Source organism: Zophobas morio, unplaced genomic scaffold (genome assembly GCF_036711695.1).
Source record: "Zophobas morio isolate AGI-343-1 ecotype UQ-CSIRO unplaced genomic scaffold, CSIRO_AGI_Zmor_V1 ptg000007l, whole genome shotgun sequence".
NCBI classification, from domain to species: Eukaryota; Metazoa; Arthropoda; class Insecta; order Coleoptera; family Tenebrionidae; genus Zophobas; species Zophobas morio.
In genome coordinates this window covers 11,415,782-11,436,972 of record NW_026972112.1, presented here as the reverse complement: position 1 = coordinate 11,436,972, position 21,191 = coordinate 11,415,782, and the positions used below count along the sequence as shown (strand labels likewise).

At 34.6% G+C, this 21,191-nt stretch overlaps 6 protein-coding genes across 8 annotated transcripts; 4 read left to right on the top strand and 2 right to left on the bottom strand.

Annotated features, from left to right (window-relative positions):
* Positions 1–108: 108 nt before the first annotated feature.
* LOC135124588 (ATP-dependent RNA helicase DDX24-like) lies at positions 109–3,004 on the top strand. Its single transcript, XM_064049762.1, has 9 exons — positions 109–489; positions 540–816; positions 865–966; positions 1,018–1,122; positions 1,170–1,323; positions 1,433–1,930; positions 1,982–2,211; positions 2,260–2,431; positions 2,657–3,004. The coding sequence occupies exons 1-9, from the start codon at positions 364–366 to the stop codon at positions 2,919–2,921; spliced, it is 1,929 nt and encodes a 642-aa protein (XP_063905832.1). The 5' UTR covers positions 109–363; the 3' UTR covers positions 2,922–3,004.
* On the bottom strand, positions 2,919–7,600 carry LOC135124584 (putative leucine-rich repeat-containing protein DDB_G0290503). Its single transcript, XM_064049759.1, has 3 exons — positions 7,446–7,600; positions 6,897–7,387; positions 2,919–6,119 (listed from the first exon to the last, which is right to left on the bottom strand). The coding sequence occupies exons 1-3, from the start codon at positions 7,515–7,517 to the stop codon at positions 3,053–3,055; spliced, it is 3,630 nt and encodes a 1,209-aa protein (XP_063905829.1). The 5' UTR covers positions 7,518–7,600; the 3' UTR covers positions 2,919–3,052.
* A 579-nt stretch (positions 7,601–8,179) lies between these two features.
* Mi (minus) lies at positions 8,180–15,195 on the top strand. Its single transcript, XM_064049758.1, has 5 exons — positions 8,180–8,759; positions 12,594–13,176; positions 13,465–13,749; positions 13,803–14,026; positions 14,296–15,195. The coding sequence occupies exons 1-5, from the start codon at positions 8,435–8,437 to the stop codon at positions 15,012–15,014; spliced, it is 2,136 nt and encodes a 711-aa protein (XP_063905828.1). The 5' UTR covers positions 8,180–8,434; the 3' UTR covers positions 15,015–15,195.
* Positions 15,196–15,345: 150 nt separating this feature from the next.
* LOC135124581 (calcium and integrin-binding protein 1-like) lies at positions 15,346–16,732 on the top strand. Its single transcript, XM_064049756.1, has 5 exons — positions 15,346–15,472; positions 15,520–15,619; positions 15,672–15,819; positions 16,368–16,489; positions 16,541–16,732. The coding sequence occupies exons 1-5, from the start codon at positions 15,375–15,377 to the stop codon at positions 16,649–16,651; spliced, it is 579 nt and encodes a 192-aa protein (XP_063905826.1). The 5' UTR covers positions 15,346–15,374; the 3' UTR covers positions 16,652–16,732.
* LOC135124582 (uncharacterized) lies at positions 15,705–17,578 on the bottom strand. Its single transcript, XM_064049757.1, has 5 exons — positions 17,305–17,578; positions 17,083–17,247; positions 16,925–17,034; positions 16,703–16,869; positions 15,705–16,043 (listed from the first exon to the last, which is right to left on the bottom strand). Exons 1-4 carry the CDS (start codon positions 17,443–17,445, stop codon positions 16,716–16,718), a joined length of 570 nt encoding a protein of 189 aa, XP_063905827.1. The 5' UTR covers positions 17,446–17,578; the 3' UTR covers positions 15,705–16,043; positions 16,703–16,715.
* A 180-nt stretch (positions 17,579–17,758) lies between these two features.
* On the top strand, positions 17,759–20,695 carry LOC135124579 (protein tamozhennic). Of its 3 annotated transcripts, none has more exons than XM_064049753.1 (5): positions 17,759–17,885; positions 18,109–18,198; positions 18,251–18,450; positions 18,998–19,177; positions 19,231–20,695. In XM_064049753.1, exons 1-5 carry the CDS (start codon positions 17,801–17,803, stop codon positions 20,407–20,409), a joined length of 1,734 nt encoding a protein of 577 aa, XP_063905823.1. In that variant the 5' UTR covers positions 17,759–17,800; the 3' UTR covers positions 20,410–20,695. The 3 variants fall into 3 exon arrangements, with proteins under 3 accessions (XP_063905823.1, XP_063905824.1, XP_063905825.1); XM_064049754.1 differs by having other exon boundaries at positions 17,798–17,885; positions 17,947–18,198; XM_064049755.1 differs by having other exon boundaries at positions 17,802–17,885; positions 17,955–18,198.
* The last annotated feature ends 496 nt before the right edge of the window (positions 20,696–21,191 follow it).

The following is a 21,191-nucleotide window of genomic DNA, read 5'->3' as shown; positions in this document are numbered from 1 at the left end:
AACGCAACAGCCAGCCCCACCACTTTTTATAAAGACTAACTACTATTGGTTGTTTTTTCAAGTCTCTGTCAAAAATGGTCTCTGTAAGATGATTGACGATAAAATTTAATTTTTCAAACGAAGAGTCAGTTAAAGTTACCAAGTTTTAAGTATTTTATTATAAACACAATACCACGTAAACGTTCTCATTTGGATTTCTTGATTTCTCGATACTTGAAAACTAACTCATCAACATTTCGAAACTTCGCGGGCTTGATCTTGACAATTGACGTCTTTGAAGTTTGAAGTGTGCTTGAAACATAACCTCATTTTTACTTTAAACCTGGTTTAAAGCACCGATTGCCAGAATTTTTGTATTGTTAAATGGTTATTATGCTCAAAACTAATAAAATGAAGTGGAAAAGTTTACAAGTAGTTGACCCAACTCTCACCTCTGAAGGTTTAATAGCAGTGGAAGAATGTACAGATTATAACCTTCTAAACGTGCAGGTATTATTACTTTTAAAATAATTATCGACTGCTTTAACAATGTATTTCAGAGCCTGAAACGCAAGACAAGTGTTACAGCAGAGAAACCACCCAAGAAAAAACGAAAACTTTTGCGCCAAAAAGCACCAAAAACTGTCGTTTTGACACCTTCTAAGAGCGGTTCGAGTGTTGATACAGACGTAACTGTAGATGATGGTGTTAGACATGAAGGCTATGAAGCATGGATCAATTTTGGGTTACCGGAGGCTATTGTAAAAGCCCTGTGTGACCAAGAATTTAAAGAACCAACTGCTATACAACAATTGACTTTGCCTGCTGCAATACTAGGTAATGATAGTTTTTTTGTTTAATTGAAAATTAGAATATTACTTTTAGGGCGCAGAGATATTGTTGGAGCTGCAGAAACTGGAAGTGGTAAAACGTTAGCTTTTGGCCTTCCAATTCTGTCAGGAATATTAAAAGAAAAAGAGAGCATTGGTACTTATTACTTACTTTGAAATAAAATACACAGATACAGTTTAATTTTAGGAGGAAATGTGGTGAGAAAACCGTTGTATGCTTTAGTATTAACTCCAACAAGAGAACTAGCAATTCAAGTGAAAAACCATTTAGAAGCAGCTGCAAAGTTTACAGGTATGTGGTTTTGTAAGTACAAACATTCATTTAAAACAAATTTTTAGATATAAAAATTGCTGTGGTAATTGGTGGAATGGCGTCTGTAAAGCAAGAAAGAATCTTGAGTAAACGTCCTGAAGTTGTAGTTGCTACACCTGGACGCCTGTGGGAACTAATTCAAGCTGGTAATGAACATTTATCCCAGGTGGATGACATCAAGTTAGTAATTAATAAATAAAAGTGAAATTATGTATACTACTTTTGTACCAAACTCAAACATATCTGTTGTCTTTGTACTTTTGATAGTATTTTTAAATTTTTTTTTTAGATACCTGGCAATCGATGAAACTGACAGAATGTTAGAAAAAGGCCACTTTGATGAACTCCACAATCTGTTAGAACGTCTCAACTTTGACAAAAAGAAATCTGAGCAAAGACAAAACTTTGTATTCTCTGCAACACTCACTTTAGTCCATGACTTACCAAAATACTTAATCAAAAAAACCAAAGTCGCAAAAATGACCCCTCAGCAAAAGTTACAAAAAATCATAAACATGTTGGGAATATCAAACCCCAAAGTCGTTGATATTACAGAAGGAGCTGCTGTTCCTGAAACATTGACAGAAAGTAGAATCAGTTGCGCGCTCAACGAAAAAGATTACTACGTTTATTACTTCCTGCAGAAATATCCAGGTCGAACTTTGATCTTTTGTAACTCTGTGGGATGTGTGAAGAGGTTGACAAATCTACTGAGTGTCTTAGGGTGCCGACCATTGCCGCTACATGCTTCCATGCAACAGAGACAAAGATTAAAAAATCTTGAACGGTAAGCTGAAAGTTCTAGTTGTGTAAGTTTCAATTCATGTTTTTATTTCAGATTTCGCGATGATGAACGTGCAGTTCTAGTAGCGACAGATGTGGCAGCTCGAGGTCTGGACATACCTAAAGTCCAACACGTTTTACATTATCAAACGCCCAGAACCAGTGAGGGTTATATTCATAGGTCTGGGCGAACAGCGCGTGGTTCTCAAGACGGTTTAACAGTTCTTTTAATAGAGCCGTCAGAGATTCAAAACTATATTAAGTTGTGCAGAACTTTAGATAAAAGTAAGTTAGGAATTGCTTTTAGCTTTAATTCTAAAGAGGCTGTTTAAGGTAAAGATTTGCCGGTATTTCCGGTCCAAGAAGATTACTTGAAGGCTGTTAAAGAAAGGGTTAATTTGGCCAGAGAACTGGATCAGTTGGAATTGCAAATTCGTAAGGGTAATTCAGAAGAGGGGTGGTTGCAGAAGGCTGCAAAAGACATGGATATCGTTGTTGACGATTTGTATCCTTTAACACATTTTTTTATTTACGTTCAACATTTTTTTCTGAAACTTATAAAATGCATCTATACAATAAAATATTTTGTGAACCTTATTTTCAGAAAACTAGTCATACTTAGTTCCTTATCAATGAACATGGGTAGGCTTGATAGATGCATTTTTTGAAGTATGATTAAAATCAAATCAAAGTTTTAAAAACATGACCTAGATCCTTAACCAATTACTAGCTGTAAAAAGTACGACAACAGCAACACGGCTTCCCAGAAAAAAGCCGCCGATATTAAAAGAAGACAGCTGCATTTTTTACTAACTAAACCGATTTTTCCTGAAGGATTCAGTGGAAAATATCCCGGCAATTTAGGAGACTTCACTTCAACGTTTGACGCTAGTTCAGCTATTCAGGTTTTAAAATCAACTGTAAAAAAGGATTCAGGGAAAGTGAATATTCCATTGTTTAAAGCTAGCAAAATTATGAAAAAAAAGAACAAATAAATATAATATTTTTATATAAATTCAAAACTATTTGATGGCCTGCATTTTCGTAAATGTTTTAAATAAAATGAAATTAAAATTCTAGAAAATATACATTGGAAATATATACAATATTCTTAAATTTACAAAAGCTATGACCATGTTATAACGACCCGTCTTCGCTTTCGCTTGAAAGACGTATTTGATACATTAACGGAATTACTTAATTCACTATCGGTTCTTGTACTAGCGGTGATAGTATCAGAATTACACGAAGGTTTACTAGTTTCTATATGATTGGCGCTTGTATTTTCAGTCTCATTGAAAGAAATGTTCAAGTCGTCTCGTAAAAGTCGCATATCTACATTTGTGGCTACAGGCGTCGATGTAACGGGAGGACAAGGGTCAATGTTTAAATTCAAGTCAAATAAATTTCCGTCATTTGTACAAGGATCACAGTCAGAGAGATGCAACACAGGAATCTCGCCTTCATGTGTTAGACCTATGCAACTTGTAAACTCATTTGTTAGCAACATATCGTTCGACGCGATTTTATTTGTAACATTTTCTTGCATCTTACCACTAGAAGCCTCAGCCTTTTGATTTTGGTCTTCTACAATTTTTTCGTTGGGTTTTTCCACCTTCTCTCTTTTGGCCGCACTTCTTAAAACGCGATCAGATTCAGGAACTTCTTCGTCATATCTATCTTTTTTTGCGCTGACAAAATTTTTGTCTCTGGAGTCTCTTCTATCTCTAGATTTTCTGCGTTTAACTTCAGCTGCTAGTTTCACATCCTTTTTATCCTCCTTCAATGTGTGTTTGTTTTCATCTTCATGTTTATTTTCTGTTGAGTTTTCTACGATTTTTGAATTTATTGCTTCAGTTTTACTGGGCTCAGTAGAGTTTACTGATTCACTTTTACCATCCATGGGGATTGGTTTAGTTTTGTTTTCACTGTGCTTATTTTCTTTTTTTGCTGACTTATCTGTCACTTCTACGTTCACTGCGTCATTTTTTGTGGTTTGTATAGGATTCATTGATTCATTTTTATTGCTCACACCCTTGGTTTGCTTTGACACTTGTTTAACCTTGTGTTCGTTTTCGTGTTTGTGTTTTTTCTTTACGTTTTCTGCACTTTCTGAAATTGTTACATCATTGTTAGTTGTACTTGGAAGACTCGTTGCTTCACTTTTTGTATTTATGTCAATTTCTTTGCATTGTTGACTATCTTTGTTTTTGCTATGTTTTTTCTTTGTTGTGTTCATTGTTTGTGCCTCTGCAGGATGAACTGATTCAGTTTTCTTATTTACGGTGTTTATTTGCGTTGGTATATGTTTATTTCTGTTTTCATCTTCATTTTTGTTCACTTCTTTTCTGGTTGGAATGTCTGCACTGTTTGAGTTCCCTAGACTACTTTTTGGAGTTTCTGTTGTATTAGTCGCTTCACTGCTCTTATTTACAGCGACTTTGTCCTTTGATGTCTGTTTAACATCGTTTTCATTTTTGCTGCTCTCTTTCTGTGTTGAGTTGTCTTGTCCTACGGTAATCCCATGATTTGTTGCTACATTTGTAGAACTGGCTGATTCGCATTTTTTGTTTATGACGATGTTTTGCTCATTTTTTTTCTTTGCTAAACTGTCTGTGGTTTTTAAACTCACTGCGTCACTTTTTTTAGTCTCTTTTGGATGCATTACTTTTATTTTTTTACTTACACCGATGATTTTTGATTTATGTTTATCCCTATTTTCATTTTTCCGATGTTCTTTTTTTGTTGCGCTGCTTTTAATTTCTGAGCTCAAAGAATGATTTGTTGTTGGCTTAGTGGATTTAATTATTGCAACATTTTTGTTTTCTAGAAGTTTTTGCTTTGAAGTTTCCTTATTCTCTTGATTTTTATCTTTGGACTTTTCTTCCTTTGTTGTTTGTGTGTCTGCTGCTTTTAAGTTCGTTGCATGATTTGCTATCTCTGTAGGACGAGTTGATTCGCGTTCATCTTTCTTTTCTTTCTTTAAAGTCTCATTTTTTATATTTTTTGTCAGATTGTTTGATAAACTTTCTATGCTTACGCTGACGGCTTGTTTCTTACTACAACTATTACTATTTATTTCTGGGTTTGGTTGCTCCATATGTTCAGTAACTTCAGCGGTATGGCATTTGGTGCTATTTTCAACATTATCGCAAGTACTTGCAACTTCTGTATTGTCAGGGAAAGTACTACTGGAAGCTTTTAATTTTTTCTCTTGTTCATTTGGAACATTGTCACAAATCTCGTCAGTTTTTTTCATGTCATAAACATTTTCTATGCCAAGATCTGATATAGCAGTTCTTACTAAATCTCTAAGAACTGTATCCATTGCAATTTCATTCGTATCCGTTTCTGCTTCACCAGACGCATTGACAGTTTTACTTTCCTCCAACCTTTTTATTAGCTTTGTTGTCACATCTTCGATTCTCGCTTTAGCTTTAGGTTTATTTTCAAACACATTTTTGTTTGTTTTGTCCGTTTTATTTGTAAGTTCACCTTTTTCAGCGTTGTCGTTTTTCTCGGGACTTTCGTCTACGTTTGCAAAATGATTGTCTTGGTTTTCTATCACACTACAATCTTTTTCGTGTATTCCTTTTTCCGATTCGTTTACATTTAAGACTGTCGCGTTTGTCTGTTCACTGGCAGAATTTTGTTGTTCACTCATAATCTGAACATTAACGTTTGTTACTTCAGTTTTCTTATTGCTGTCTTCTGCTGCTACTTGGATTTTTCGAAAAGTTTCTTTTTCAGGATGTTTTACAGTTGACGCAGAACTCGTTTTATTTATATTGTCGTTCTCTTCTGATATTTGGGGTTCTTGAACACTTTCTCTTTCAAGATCTTCTGGATCTGGCCCAAACAAAATCATGTTCATTTTTTCATTCTCTTTTGAGATTAGAACGTCTTGAACAGGTTTTTTTGGCAGATCTTGTACACTTGGAATAAGAACATTACTTTTCAAGTTTCCATGTACCTTGTCAGGCTCTTTTGGGATTTGAATATCTTTACTAACATTTTCTTTTTCATGGCGTTTTAATTTTACGATCAACTTATCACCGTCTTTTGATGCTTTGTTATATTTATCATGAGTGATTTTATCCCCTGTTTCACTGTGGACCGTTTTTGGTTCATTTGTGTCACGTCTGTTGGTTATAGTCTTAGATGTTGAGAATTTTGGTTTTGTACTGTTGTCCCTGTAAAATTTCAAAAAACAAACTGAGAATTGTAATGCAGATAATAGTGGTGTGTACAAGTCAGGAAGTAAGCAACCTTGATTACTTTGTACACATTGCAATAATCACTCACTTTCCTCCTGCACTGTACACGCATTTTTTCTACGATAGATTATTGATAAAAGAATAGGTTTATAAATGTAATTTTTTGAGGTTCTTGCAATATTCCACTATCGGTTTTACTTAATTAATTTAATTTCGAACTTAATGCCACATTTGTGAAAAAAAAAGATTTATAAGATTTCGGATCAAACAACGCGACGAACACAGTGAACATGGATGAGGATAATGCAAAAAAATTTAATTATTATAAAATGCACACATTTCGAAAATAATCAGTAAATTAATAAAAACATACCAACGTGTTACTGATTGTTGAACAAAAAAAAAAAAAAAACTTTATTTTTTTAAGACCTTTTAAGAATTATATGGAAAAAAAATGATTGTGTTGGATGTCACAAAAATTATAACCAATATTAAAGGGCTCCAATGGTATATTTGTTAATAGGATAACAGGTCAAGGATTAAAAAAAAATGGACGCCATGGTGGTTGTGGTAACTTTCACTCCACTCCACTGTTAAAAAATTAACCAAAAACATATTCATTTTGTTTTAGTTAGCTTTATTGTTTTGATGCAAAAGTTCGTGCTTTTTGCGTAATAATACTGAATTAAAGGTAATGAACTTTCAACGGCCGCGGAAAAAATGTTTTGCCAGTATTTTTACATAAAGAAATACCTTTTAGTGGATGACTTTCTGTCATTATCATATTTGTCAGAGCCATCACTTTTACAATCCCGTTTTCTATCCCTACTCTTTTCCCTATGTATACGTCTATGCTTTTCTCTAGATCGTGAACGACTTCTGCTCCTTTTATGTGGGCTTGGACTGCGTTTACCTTTGCGATGGTCATATTCTCTCTTTACTTTTTTTATGGCATTTTCAAAGCCATGTGAGCCCGGACTTCTCTCCCTTTGGCGCTTAACCGCAAAAGTGGTGCTAGTATTACAATTTCTTTGCAGAATAAATTGGTCTAGTTGGTTTCTCAGTTCAGCTATCATCCTATCTTTCCGTTCAATTTCTGCTTTGGCAGTTTTGTACAACTCGGAGATATTCTTTTCCAAGTTGTCACGAACCTTTTTCATTTCTGTTACTTTAGCACACAACTTCGCGATGTCAGCTTCAAGGGCTGCAATGTGAGCCTCCATCAGTTGAATTTGGTCCTGAAGCTGAAAAGTGGGGTTAAAATGCATTACGTTAACATTCTGTTGTTGTTCATGGTAATACCTTTTCCACATCTTGCTCTAAGATGTGCTCTTTATTTGGTAAGTTGTCGTATATGTCGAAGTTAATTTCCATTTCGTTCTTAGATTAGTATAAAATTGAATATAATAAAACATAAACAAAAATGGCGCGATTGAAGTTGTCAATTGTCACTTGTCACATTCACATGTGTGACGCCCACGGTGGTTTAAGTAAGGTGTTTCAACTCCATTCATAAATTTTCATAAAACGGGCGCTTAAAAACTGGTATCGTAGTAGGTTGTGGGAGCTTAAGATGACCGCCACCATGTGGTAGTTAATTGTACTATTTGCACTATCGACTGACGTTTGACATGATATTTGACGTATATTTCCCCTCATCTTTCAAAAAGATGTCACAAAACCTAACCTATTTAGCTGACATTTGTGACAACTTGCATTCAAGGACATATTTACGCAAATTTCATTCATTATTGTGGACAGTTTCATCATAGTATCCAGTAGACGGCGCTAGGAACTTTAAGCTCCCGTGGCCTTCTGGGATCTCTTCGAAAAAAGACCATTTTAAACTCGGAGTTCGCAGACCTGTTATATATGGCCGTGGTGACGCCTATGACATCCGCGTAGTTTGCATCTGATTGGCTAGTTGCTGTAAAGCATCCAAAGAGAGATGAAAGTCGTTGAAAATATAAGTGCGTAAGAGCTAGAAGTATCTGACAGTTGACTTCGTTGCTTTCAAATTTGACTTTGACAAGCGTCAGCAGGTGGCGCAATAGTCGTTGATGGTTGATGGACGGTGTTTAATGTTTACGTGTTACAAAATTTTAGTCCAACGAATTCTGAATGAAAACCAACACTTTCATAGTTTCAACGGTGTCAGAACAAATACGTAAACTCATCGTTACTGGAAACTCCAAGAAAACATCACTGGAATCGATGAAACCACGAAACCGTAACTTGCAGAGGCGATAGTCAAGAAAAAATCAAAATTTAAAGCTTCTGGTGGAATTAATATGGAATTTATTGCAATTGTGGATAACGACAGCGGTTACGGATCAAATAACGTTGAGTCGAATTTAGATTCCTCTTCCGAAAACATGTTGCAAAATAAAACTTTCGCGCCAGTGTATGACCTGTATGGCGAAGATACTCTTCCTGAAAAGCCCTCATTGAAGAGCGATTTGAAGAACCCGTGTACACATTTCGATTCCTTTGATTCAGTTATAAACAGTTCGCAAGATAGTGTCAAGACTGAATTCAGTGGGTTCGAAGATTCAGGGCGTTCAGATGAATCACTTATTATTCCCAGGATGCAATCAATTGTATGTGATACAAGCGGTAAGTTGTTCTTTGGATACTTTTTTATGATTTGATTCATTTTCAATAAGTTTAGTGTAACTATAAATGATTAATTTTGGTAGTAAGATATCAATTTTGTAACCGTATCAAAAACAACGTCTAAAATTATTTAGAAAACTTTCCTTCGTTTCTAAAGCACTACCATTTCTGCATGCCTATTGAGTGTATTTTTCAGTAAAGACTTACTTATTAATGTTTTCTAGGCATAAGCATTTCAATTTCAATTTTATGTAATACAACAGTATCACCATGTTTATTTACACAAAAAAGGTTTACATTTATAAAAATTTACAATAAAGTATAACCTCGATAATCCGAATTAATTGGGGAAAGGTCTGTCTGTTCGGATCAGCGAATTTCCCAAAATGCTGAAAGGGAATTGAATAACAACTTCATACACTGCTGAAAACAAATTTCATGAAATAAACCTTAATTTTATTAAACAGAAATAAAGTGTTCTTAACCAACAATGAAAAATAGATACATTCGAAAAAAATATTATTCCGTGACCATAACCACACTATATTTTTGGAATCAACACGTCAGGATCTATATCCCTGAATTTAATCAGAATTTTTAGATGACTTTTTCAAAAATGAAATTTCTGATTATGTATTCTATTACCTCAGTTTTGCAAATTTCGACCCATTCTTGATGATTTTCGAAATTTAACTAAATATCTACATGTAGATTTTGGGCCGCAGAAGTCATATCTGGCTTTATTTCTTCGATAACTTAAACGGTTTTTCAGAATCGTCCATTGAAATATCACAATTTTCAAAAATTTCAAAAAAATCGAATTTCACGCCGAATTTTCCGAAAATATTGCTCCGTTACCATAAACTTGCTATATTTTTGGAATCAGCACGTCGGGATATATATACAGTATGCCTCCGGATTGAGTTCACAAGAGGAAAAAAAACTGTATTTTCTGTTTTACAAAAAAATGACAAGAATAACATTTTTTGCTGAATTCAAAACGAATAAATCTGCAATATTCCTGGTTCGTACTCTTAAAATTAATTTTTTATATTTCTAAGTTCTTCGTTACTTTTAGTTTTTTTGGATTTTAAGGACACATCCTGATAATGTTAAAATTTTAATTGTAGATTTATTCGTTTTAAATTAAGCAAAAAATGTTATTCGTATGTCATTTTTTTGTAAAATAAAAAATACAGTTTTTTTTCCTCTTGTGAACTCAATCCGGGAACATACTGTATATCTGAATTTTTTCAGAATTTTGAGACACCTTTTCCAAAAATGAAATTTTACACTATGGTAGTACTTGCCAAAAAACCTACCCTCTAGGCAAATAAAAGGTGGGCGGGCCAGGCTAGAATTTGCCAAAATAAGACTTATTTTGACAAATGACCTACTCTTCTAAGAAAAGGTACTAACCCCGCCCACCCACCCTTTATCTTCTTAGAAGAGTAGGTCATCTACCAAAATCAATTTTATCTTGGCAAGTATGAGACTGATTTTTGCAAATGACATCCTCTAAAAAAATAAGGGTGGGTGGGCGGTACTAGTACTTGTCAAGATGAGACTGATTTTGGCAAATGACATATCCTCTAGAAAATAAGGGAGGGTGGGCGGGGGAGCTAGTACTTGCCAAGATAAGACTGATTTTGTCAGATGACTTATTTTTCTAAGAAAATAAAGGCAGGGTGGGTGGGGCTAGTACTTGCTAAAAATAAAAAAACTTAAAAATTAAAAAGTGACAAATTGAAAAATTGGATAAATGAGAAATTGGGAAATTGGACATCTGTTTAATCGGAAATTCAAAAACTAAAATATCGAAAAATTGAAAAAAAAAACAAATCTTATAAAATCGAATTCGAAATTCCAGTTTTCATTTTTTTTAGTTTTTAGATTTTACAACTTTTGAATATTTCATTTGATAATTTCCAAGATAACTTCTGTGACAATTTTGCAGTTTTTAATTCCAATCTTTTGATTTTTCAAGTTTTAACTTTACAATTTTGAAATTTTTTGATTTTTAATTTTTCAAGTTCTCAAGTTAAAATTTTTCCTTTTCACGATTTGTCATTTTTTTAACTAAAAGAACAAATTTATTCGAACCGAAATTTTGAAAAATCGAAACATCCTAAAATTGAAAATTAGAAACAAAATTTTCAGATGTTTTAAAGTTACGGTAAACATGGCAATCGCTGATCAAAATTACTTTTTACTCCTTTCCAAAAACTCGTTCACAAAAAGTCAAAAATCGAAAATTTAAAAAAACAAATATCTATTTTTTCGATATTTTTAAAAATAAAATCAAATAATTGAGAAATCGGAAAACTGCCAAAATTGTATTCTAAAATTAAAAAATCGAGAGTTTTTTTTCAGTTGCTCAGAGAAATCAAAAATCGAAAGAGAGATCAAAAAATTGAAAATTTAAAAAGCGAGAAACTGAAATTCGAAAGTTGAAAAATCGAAAACCTGAAAAATTTAATAGTACTCGCTATGATAAGAGTGATTTTGGCAGATGACCTACTCTTCTTAGAAAATAAAGGCTGGGTGGGTGGGGCTAGTACTTGCTAAAAATAAAAAAAACTAAAAAATCAAAAAATGACAAATTGAAAAGTTGGATCAATGAGAAATTGGGAAATTGTACAACTGTTTAATCGGAAAATCAAAAACTGCAATATCGAAAAATTGAAAAAAAAACATCTTATAAAATCGAATTCAAACTTTCAGTTTTCATTTTTTTTTTTTTTTTAGTTTTTAGATTTTTCAACTTTTGAATATTTCATTTGATAATTTCTTTGACAATTTTGCAGTTTTTAATTCCAATCTTTTGATTTTTCAAATTTTTTAATTTTTAATTTTTCAAGTTCTCAAGTTAAAATTTTTCCTTTTCACGATTTGTCATTTTTCGATTTTTTAACTGAAAGAACAAATTTATTCGAATCGAAATTTTGAAAAATCGAAAAATCCAAAAATTGAAAATTTTGTACTTGTTAAAATAAGACTGAAGAAGGTTATTTGGCAAGTACTAGCAAATTTCGATCCATTTTCGACGATTTTCTAAATTTAACTAAATTCTTTTTCTTGTGGATTTCGGGGCGCAGAAGTCACTTCCGGCCTCATTTCTTCGATAACTTCAACCTTTTTTCCAGAATTAGTTAATTAATTCAGGGCACTGAAATATCACAATTTTAAAAAAATTCAAAAAATTCAATACAACACGTACCGAAAGATTTTGCGTCATTTTTGCAAGTAGGTGCATGTTTTCAAGTTCAGTTCGGATTGCAGAGTTTTTGTTCGGATTAAAGAGATATCGGCTTCAACTAGCCTCTCTTCGGATTACTGGATGTTCGGATAATCGTGGGTTCGGATTGTAGAGGTTATAGTATACGTAAAAATTGTACATAATATGTATATTTTATTAATAATGATTCTAGTTTTTGTAATGATATAGTATGGGCACTATATGACAAAATAATCGTTTTTGAAAAATATAAAACAATAGCACATGTTGTAGTCTACTTAACACTTTTAACAACCTAAACCATGAAGTATATTTATCCTTAATATTTTTTTTAATACACACTAGCTACGCATTCTTGTGTAAAGTTTATTTACTCAGTTAAATTGAAATAACGTTCAACGAGAAACATGAATAATGAGCTTTTTACGACATGTCATTAAGTCGGTCATTAAGTCAAACTTATCTTAACCACAGTTGTTCTGGTGACATATTTCAAAAGATTCTTCTAAAGCATTTACTGATAATACGTGGTAATTTTGTATTTATCGCAAATATCTAGCAAAATACAAATACAATTTTAATTGTTTTTCGAGTAGTTTGGACTGACGACAATTCATTTCCGACACAAGCGACCACCCTTACCGAACCTCCCTCTACATGTGATACATTCACCAGACCAGCTTTAGTTCCGCACAAAGTACTAGCAAACGTGACCAACACGTACGAACAGAACACAAGTCAGCCTGTGATCAAGAATACACCAAGTGACAAAGAAAACATCCCACCAGTGGAAACCCCAAAGAAACGTTACGAAAACCTTCAGTCTTCGGATATAAGTCCGGACCTTTTCGCCGAGGAGGAAGTGTCGTTGAACGTATCCCACAAACAAAAATCTCCAATGAGGAAAGACACACCAAAGGAGAATTACTGCAGCAAAGACACCAAGTTATTGAGGAATGTTCAGTCTTCGTTAAGCGGAGTCCATCCTCCACCCAGCGTCACCATAATCCAGATCGGGGTGAAGGAAATGCTCGACAGAATCAACGAAAATACGGAGCTGTTTTGGAAAGCTTCAACTGTTACAAGCGACACTGGAAAGTCGCTGCTTATTAACGATAAACCAGAATGTGTTCACCAGGAATGGCCTGCGATTTTAAAAGCGAGACACCATGGATTACAGTAAGGGTTTTTAGTTTTTTAATTATAAAATTGTAACACGCCTTTTAAGCATATTTTTATTATTTTCATTTTTCATACTATGCAAAATTTTGGTCACCGTTTAATTAATAAAATTTACTTATTTTCCTAAGTTAGAATTATCATACTTCTTTTTGGTTTAATGATTATCTCTCTAACAGACCAGGAAGTAAAAACCGACGCGATGGATTTCTTTCAAAACTTTAGTCTTGTAACGAAAACAGAATTTGACGTTGTTAGTTGCGATTTTATAAAGTTTGTTATTTTCAGTCATAACAGAAACAAAGTCTCGGAAGATTTTGAGCACTTGTGCCTTAAATACGCCGAACGTTACATCGGTGCGGAGACTCAGTCCTCTTGCACAGTTTTCGATTCGAATCCTCCCAGTTCCCAGAAACGCAAAATGTCGAAACCCAGATGGAGCGTAAAATCGCCCGGAAGGAGGCTTAGCCATCTTGCGAGAAGAAGGATTACGTTTTCTAGCGCCAATCTGCAAGCGAATAGTAGTTCGGCCATTCTTGGGTCACGTGCTCGACAAATTTTGGTGGACGCAAGGTATTGTGCTCGAAATGTGTGTTTTTTTTTTGTAAGTTTTTGTATTCTTGTAGGAAACTCAGTTCGTTGAGGAAGAGTCCGAAGAAGAGCCCTAGAAAGACACCGTCGAAAAGTCCATTCAAGATTAAAAAGGGTACGCCTAGTAGTTCTGCGAAAAAAAAATTAGCGATGAGGTTTAGGCAGATGTCTGGAGAGTTTGAGAACATCCTGCCGAGTAGTTCTCAACAGTCCGGACGTGGCTTCAAAAGGGCTTTGTTTAGTAGCGAGAAAGAGTCGGGTGAGTTGATCAAATTTTTACGTTATTGTGATGTAACTTTTGAAAATTCTTATATAATTAGTTCAAAAAAGTTATCTCTATTGCGTACTTTGTTGAAATAGCACATAAAAATGTTGTAAAAAATGAGAACAAGAAAAATACTTCAAACAATGTTCTACAATCCCAGTTAAAATTTTTTCGTCTGTTGACACCAAAACTTTATCTTTTCCATTTACTTGTTTTGCTAAGTTAGAATCTTCTCTTTGATTTAATAACGAATATTAAATTAGGCTCTTGCGGACCCTCCATGGAAAAGAAATCCACCAAGAGAGCCCTCTTCGTCTCCCCATTAAAACACTCGCCAAGCAAAAAATCTCCTTTAAAAATCCACTTGGACAGGAAGCGAAAACGCAACGACACAGACACAGACAACCCTTCAAAGTTAGCCAGAAGCATGTCCGTCGACTTACTCTCTACCAAATCCGAGACGAACACATTACTAACTCGGACGTTCAGCGAAACTTTAACCACCACCCGAACCGAAGAATTGAGCGACCAACACAAAAAGAAACTCCAATGGGCCGTGTACGAGTCCTTGCGCTTACAAAGCGTGACTGCCTCACACCCCCAGTATAAAATTTTCGCCTCGGTGCTGGCTCGAGTGACCAGAAAATTCTTACAAAACTTGAAATTCGAAGGCCGAACCACGGAAAAGATGTTCAGGATTGCAAGACAACATTCTTATGCTGTAGTCAAAGGGAAGACGGTGGACGAAATTTTTAACGAATTCATGAAGAACAGGATGAAGATTCAGAAGCCGCAAGGGTATGTAGGGATTGACGAGTTTAACAGGAAAGACGACAAAGAAAACGTGTTGCAAGATAAAGTTAATATAATGGAGAGTATAGAAAAGAGGCGGGAACACGCAGGCTCAAAATCGAGGGTCTTTAGTCAAAATAGGATAGATCGGATAAAAAAAGTTATTTCTTTTGAAGAAAAAGATACGTAGGGTTTGATTTTATGGTGGTCAAGTGCAATAAATGCATGCACGTTTGTTATTTTATTGACAATGATTTTTCGAGGGGGGTGGGGTGTAAAACAGAGCACGTTTAATTCGATTTTAACTGTTCCATAGTAATGGGTTATCAATGCTTTATTGTAATTATTCCAATAAACAACAAAGTATAAAATGTTTATTTTTAACCTTGAGTACCTCTCGTGACTAATCTGGTGGTTCGTCTGACTATATCTGATATTGTAATTTAGGAAAATAGGTGTAAAAGCAAATGAACGCATTGTTTATCGCGTTATCTTATCTGATGATTATAAAATTGAAACAGTTGTTATTACTCAGTTAGTTGTCACCTTCATGATGGGTTCAACAAGTAGCGCTTTTTCCCATTTGACGGAAGATATCCTGGATGAGTATTCTATGCTGACTTACTTAAGCAAAACCGAAATTTTGAAGTAAGTAGTATTTTTTCCTTATTTAAACTTAAACAGTTTTTACATAGCTTGTACAAGACTTTTACCAACTTAGGCAACGAAAATTTACAAAATTTCAACTACCGTTACTCCATCCCACAAATAGAAGAGGCATTTCCGCAATTAAAGGTGAGAACGTGATAAGCAAAATAGTTCGTGTTTATTAAGCGTACATTTTTAGTTTAATCCTTTCAAAGATAGGATATACAAAGTATTTTCGTCACAAAAGGATGACAGACTTTCCTTTGAGGATATTTTAGACTTGTGTTCTGTGATGTCTCAGAAATGTCCTGATAAAGTAAAAGCGGCGTGGGCTTTCAGAGTTTTTGGTATTGTATTATTTTATTGTTTAATTTATAACGACTTCACTATCAAATAACTTGTGTCTGATTCATAGTTACATTTTTTTTGTGTTCGTTTCTTTTTCATAAGTTATTTCTGTTTCCGTCCATGATCATCTTCATCCGTAAATAACTGAAGGTTCTGCACTCTCGACATAATTTTTATCTTTTTCATTGTTTTCTTTGGCCTTCATTGCATTCTTGAGTGTTATCTAAAAAGATTTTTATTTTTGTAATTTTTATCGTGTGTTTTTTAAAATTTGTACTTAAAAGATTCTATCAGATTAAGAACAATCTTGAAAATACTGGAAATTATGAGTAAAGTAACAGTTAAATAAGAAGTTTTGAGAATTTGAGTGCCTTTGCTGTTTATTCAGTGTATGTAATTTTAATATTAACATAAGTAATTTAAAACTGTTGAAAACAATATTTGGATTTTAATCTTTGCACTAAATGGTAATTAATGGGCTTCTTATTCATTTGCTGTCGTTGTAAGGATTAACTTTCAGTATCTTTTCCATCACGAATAATTTTAGATTTCGATGAAGACAGCGCTGTTGGTGAGGAAGACTTAATGAAGGTAATTGACAGACTGACTGACTATCATAAAAGCGGCAACCGTATCGAAGAGAACCACCAAAAGCACATAATACAAGTGGTATGTAAACGCAACATTTATTAACATTAAGAAAAATAAAACTCCTTACAGTTACTTAAAGAAATGGATCTGGAAGCCAACGGCACCATCGGTCAATCAGAATTTGAACATGCCGTCGGGAAAATGTCGGACTTTCCACAGTCGTTCCGTTTTAGATTTTAAGTGCTATACATTCGACTTTTTTTTTGATAAACATAGTTATACATTACTTACGTTAACAATAAAATCATCTTTTATATTGGATATCGCTCGAGGGATCATAACGACCAGTAAGAGCTCGTTCTGGCAGTAACGGACTCTTATAAGACCTTTCCATTGTTAAAGGTAGCACTATCGGATTCTTGTATTTCACGTAGGAATGCGGGCTATGTATGTATGTGCTGTAAATATATAAAAAAGGAAAGTGATTATGGATTGAAATAAAGAGTTTCATACGTGGTGGGATCAGGGGCACACTGATAATTATAATCAGTGGTTTTAAAGTAATCTAGGGGGTGCAACCGCCCCATTTGGTCTTTGTACTGGTCACGGTGAAGCTGACAGGCCTACGAATCCAAAGCACGTAAAATAAATTATTTTTGTGTCGACACTACCATGTAAAAGTCGTCAATTTCTTTCTGCCTGCCTAGATCCAGCATGGTGAATTTTGATGGCGGCATTCGAATGAACTTATCCAAATTGCTGGCTTTGTTCAGGGTCGCAATGTCTGCAGTGGGGCTGTATTCGATATGAATATCGCCCCATGCGTATGGCAGAGACTGAAAATTACAAGAAATTGGTGGATTTGCACTGACGGGAAGGCAGTCATCCTATACTTGCATTCTCGACAAGTGTTCGTTCCTGTAATTTTGGAAATAAGTCATGCTGTCCATTGCTTTGTATGAGGTGTTGACGGGGGGCGATTTTACACCCATGAAACCGGGGGTTATTGCTGGGGGATAGTGGGTGGGTTGCATTTTGGTGGAGTTTGAGATTTCGTGACACTGACAATTTTGAATTTAATTTGTGGCAGTGAATGAAGTCTTGATTTTAATGCAAGAACTGTGAACAGCATGACTTATTAATATAATCTAGAAAAAATCGTGTGATTGTGTGATATTTCTTAATCAATGTAGTTATAAGTACATATAAAGGATTTATGTAAGTAAATACAACTAATTCAGATCTACAGCTATCCAGTCATAATATTAAAAAACTTGTGATAAGAGATTATCTTTTTTTTAATGTAAATTGTAAAACAATAAAAATATTTATTTAGATGACAGCATTGACGGCATTGACAGATAAAATTAGGTTATTTTCACTTTAGTCATGCAAGTGAGGTTAACTATCTGTCAAAAGTTTATTCATAATTTTAGGAGGAGCGAATCATTTTTCAACATTTCTCACAATACAGGTAAATCAGAACTTAAAGTTATGCATTCCCAAAGCCTTTACCAAGCTACCATGTAAAACAGACTTTCAGTAAATTTGTGCAGCTCATTGTTCCTGACTGTGGTATTGCACAAGTGCTTTTCCACCGCCTTTCCTCCCTAATGCTAAAATTGCCAAACAAAGTCCTCACATACTTTCTAATATGGTAATTATGGATCCGTATTATTCCCCTGATCGACTTCAAGAAATATGGCAAACAATCGATCAGCTCCACTTGAGCTACCTCGAGATGGAGGAAAGCCCCGAAAAAATCCACCACAGAATGAGATTGGAAGGTAAAGTTGTGCCATTGGTGATGGGAAAGTACGTTTGAGTGGCAATTTCTAGATTGTATTCGTGAATTTCTGTGCATGGCCTCACATTCACAGAAGTTTTACTTACGAGATACAGGGGAAGTCCTGTATCGTTCGGCTGCCGCAAAAAAGGATTTCAGTGGGTATAAGGCTGCAACTGGGTGGAATGCCATACAATTGTATGCAGGGAATTTGCTGGCACAGCCCTGGAGGAAGGAGTATAGGCAGATTAAGGTATGTACTAATGAGATTTAGTGAATTGAATGTGAGAATTGTTCATGAGGATAATGCGTGATTTGAGAGTAGATGGTATAATGCGCCGCTTTACTTTCTATAGGAATATAATTCTGTGTTATTAATAAACGAATGACTTTTTAATGTTTCATTGGGAAATAAATGTGTTTGTGAAAATTTAATTTGAGATCCAAATCGTGGAAAACATTTTTATCACATTTAGCAAAAAAGCATTCTGAGCATATTTTTATTTTTGGTATTGAATAATTAGAAAACTAGGTTATGCAACCAACTATTCACGCATTTGTCACTTTTTGTATTCTAATTTATAAATAATATCAGATACTTTTGTGTGTGTTTTCATAAACCTTGTGGCAGTGGTGAGATGAAAAACTATATGTAATAAAAATTATATTGGGCTAAATTAAAATGGTTAATTTCTCTTAAATTTAATGCTGCTTTATATTACATAGAAGTAAAGCGGCTTGTCGTAATTCAAAATGAAGACACTCTATCAAGATTAAATAAAATTTTAATCATTTTAAAGCTGTACTGCGGCTTTTACAAGCACCAGATTGAAGCAAACCTCGCCGATGCCGAAATAATGTTTAAAATAATGGGCTACAAGCATTGCGGTAATGGAGTTTTAATGCTGGATGGGCCTATTTGTCCAGATAGAGTAACTAGCGTGTCTAAGGATTGTCTTATCGCTTATGTGGAGTGTCAAGTAAAGCCGTCACCTCATAGATAAGAATCAGAATTTAACAGTAGAATTTTTAGATACTCAAAGCCATTTGGGAAGAGTTAACACCAGCTTTCAAAATCAGTTGGTTAGAAGTATTAGAATTTCGTAAAACGCACATTTGTAGTCCAGAACAGTCCATTAGGGCATTAAATTACCAATTTCACGAGAAACAGTATCAAGCTCAAAATTCAGATATTTACAATAGGTGCCATCAAACAAACCAGTTTGCCCAGATGCCTGGTCATAGTCACTTGGTAGCTCCTCCTGGAATTCAGCCCGTACCCTACGTCTATAACACCACAAATTGCTGCCCTAACAATTACGCCACCTACGCACATGTACCTTACGTTCCCATCCAGTATCAGCAACCCGTCATTAAACCAAACTACACCAATGGATATTACTGCTCTAATGGGTTTTTGGGTCAGCAGCATCCAACATACGGTTACACGTGTCCCACAGGTCAATTAATCGAATTAGATTCCCACCAAAACGGAACCTACGATGTTGTAGATAGACCAACGAATAGCTTGAGAGTAACTAAAAATTCCGTTAATCGCGACGTTAAAAAAACAAACGAACTTAAACTTACTAACGTCAATAAAGAAGAAAAAGAAGAAGCTCATTTCGAGGATTGGGATTACGTCTACAGGAACTTAGAAAGTCAGGGATATTCGAAAGATTTGGGTGAAAGAGGCGACATTTTGAGTTCACCGTTGAACCAAAAGAAATCGAAACCTACAAACTTGGATCAGGCTATCCACAATTTGACAGTCACAGACCGACCGCTAAAAATCGTAGAAGCTTTAGAAAAATACGAAGACGAACCTGATATAGTTAGGAACAAATTCACCGAGCCGAGACGATCTGAGAGTAGTTCGTACGAAAACCTATCAGAAGTGAAGAAGCCAGTAGTCATGAAAGCCGAAAGACGGAAGACTCTTCCGATGAGGGAAAAAAATGTTAATAACAACGCATACGAGAGTAAATCAGATCAAAAAGTGAAAGATAAGTGGGAGTGCAAAGCGTGCACTTATCACAACGAAAACGGTAAAGATATATGTGAGATGTGTAGCAAGAGTCGGGTTAACGTAGAGCAGCAGATGGAAATCGGGGGTCCACAATGTTCTAAATGTACGCTGGTCAATTCCAAGGATACGAAGGTATGCCAAGCTTGCGGTGCTAGTTTGAAGGATTCGCCGACTTACATTTAATTTATCAGGACAGAGTTCGACAATTTCTATCTTATTTATTTCTCTAATTTTACCATGTTTTAATAAACCTTGTCTTTTTATCGCAGATTGTTTTGCTTTCAAATTTTTATGGAGTGTTGATAATGTGACTGTTTTAGTTTTAGAGGAGTATTTTTATACCGTACGAGAGGAACTGTAATTAATTATAACTGTAGTATTTATTCTTGTTATAACTTCCATTCGCTATTCATTTACTTGTTTATCTTATGTTCACTATGTCAAAATACATGATCATGTTGCACGTTCATGTGGTGTATTTTTTCAAAATGATTATTTTTGCCATATTAAAAGCATAAATAAAAAACTTGATGTCAACAGGCTACAAATAACGTATTAAATGTAGTTTATTTGTAGCGTCTTACGAGTATAATGAAAACAAAAAAAAAACCGACCGCCCAACGTAGACACGTGTTTTTCCAGACCGGTCGTGGGCGGGTAAGGACATCGACCATAGAACGGCTTTAGTGGAATTTTTTTGTGTTATAAAATAAGAAAGCTAATAACGGTAGGAGGAGTTAATTGTCTGGAATGGCCTTATTTTTGTTCTTTCGGCCTACTCGTGGTCCTTCGTCCTAGAATTTTCATGTTAGGTACATTTTGGTTGTTTGGATCTTTCTTAATGAAACGCATTTTTTTTAAAGACCTTATAATGAACTGTCACACGACCCTTTTTAGTTTTTTTTCTTGTCTTTTGTGTGTCTAAGATGAAAAAATTGTTGTTACTTAATTAGTTACGAACAAAT

Coding starts and splice junctions, on each gene's coding strand:
- LOC135124579 (XM_064049753.1), top strand. CDS start 17,801: ATGCAAGTGAGGTTAACTATCTGTCAAAAGTTTATTCATAATTTTAGG. Junction 17,886..18,108: donor CAACATTTCTCACAATACAG/GTAAATCAGAAC, acceptor ATCGACTTCAAG/AAATATGGCAAACAATCGAT. Junction 19,178..19,230: donor TCGCTTATGTGGAGTGTCAA/GTAAAGCCGTCA, acceptor TAGAATTTTTAG/ATACTCAAAGCCATTTGGGA.
- LOC135124582 (XM_064049757.1), bottom strand. CDS start 17,445: ATGCAACCCACCCACTATCCCCCAGCAATAACCCCCGGTTTCATGGGT. Junction 17,035..17,082: donor AAATTGACGACTTTTACATG/GTAGTGTCGACA, acceptor TTGGATTCGTAG/GCCTGTCAGCTTCACCGTGA. Junction 16,870..16,924: donor TGTGCCCCTGATCCCACCAC/GTATGAAACTCT, acceptor ATATATTTACAG/CACATACATACATAGCCCGC.
- LOC135124581 (XM_064049756.1), top strand. CDS start 15,375: ATGATGGGTTCAACAAGTAGCGCTTTTTCCCATTTGACGGAAGATATC. Junction 15,473..15,519: donor AGCAAAACCGAAATTTTGAA/GTAAGTAGTATT, acceptor GTTTTTACATAG/CTTGTACAAGACTTTTACCA. Junction 15,820..16,367: donor GTGGGCTTTCAGAGTTTTTG/GTATTGTATTAT, acceptor GAATAATTTTAG/ATTTCGATGAAGACAGCGCT.
- LOC135124588 (XM_064049762.1), top strand. CDS start 364: ATGGTTATTATGCTCAAAACTAATAAAATGAAGTGGAAAAGTTTACAA. Junction 1,324..1,432: donor TCCCAGGTGGATGACATCAA/GTTAGTAATTAA, acceptor TTTTTTTTTTAG/ATACCTGGCAATCGATGAAA. Junction 2,212..2,259: donor GTGCAGAACTTTAGATAAAA/GTAAGTTAGGAA, acceptor AGGCTGTTTAAG/GTAAAGATTTGCCGGTATTT.
- LOC135124584 (XM_064049759.1), bottom strand. CDS start 7,517: ATGGAAATTAACTTCGACATATACGACAACTTACCAAATAAAGAGCAC. Junction 7,388..7,445: donor TAGAGCAAGATGTGGAAAAG/GTATTACCATGA, acceptor CCCACTTTTCAG/CTTCAGGACCAAATTCAACT. Junction 6,120..6,896: donor AGAAAGTCATCCACTAAAAG/GTATTTCTTTAT, acceptor GAAATTTTACAG/GGACAACAGTACAAAACCAA.
- Mi (XM_064049758.1), top strand. CDS start 8,435: ATGGAATTTATTGCAATTGTGGATAACGACAGCGGTTACGGATCAAAT. Junction 8,760..12,593: donor AATTGTATGTGATACAAGCG/GTAAGTTGTTCT, acceptor TTTTTCGAGTAG/TTTGGACTGACGACAATTCA. Junction 13,750..13,802: donor CAAATTTTGGTGGACGCAAG/GTATTGTGCTCG, acceptor GTATTCTTGTAG/GAAACTCAGTTCGTTGAGGA.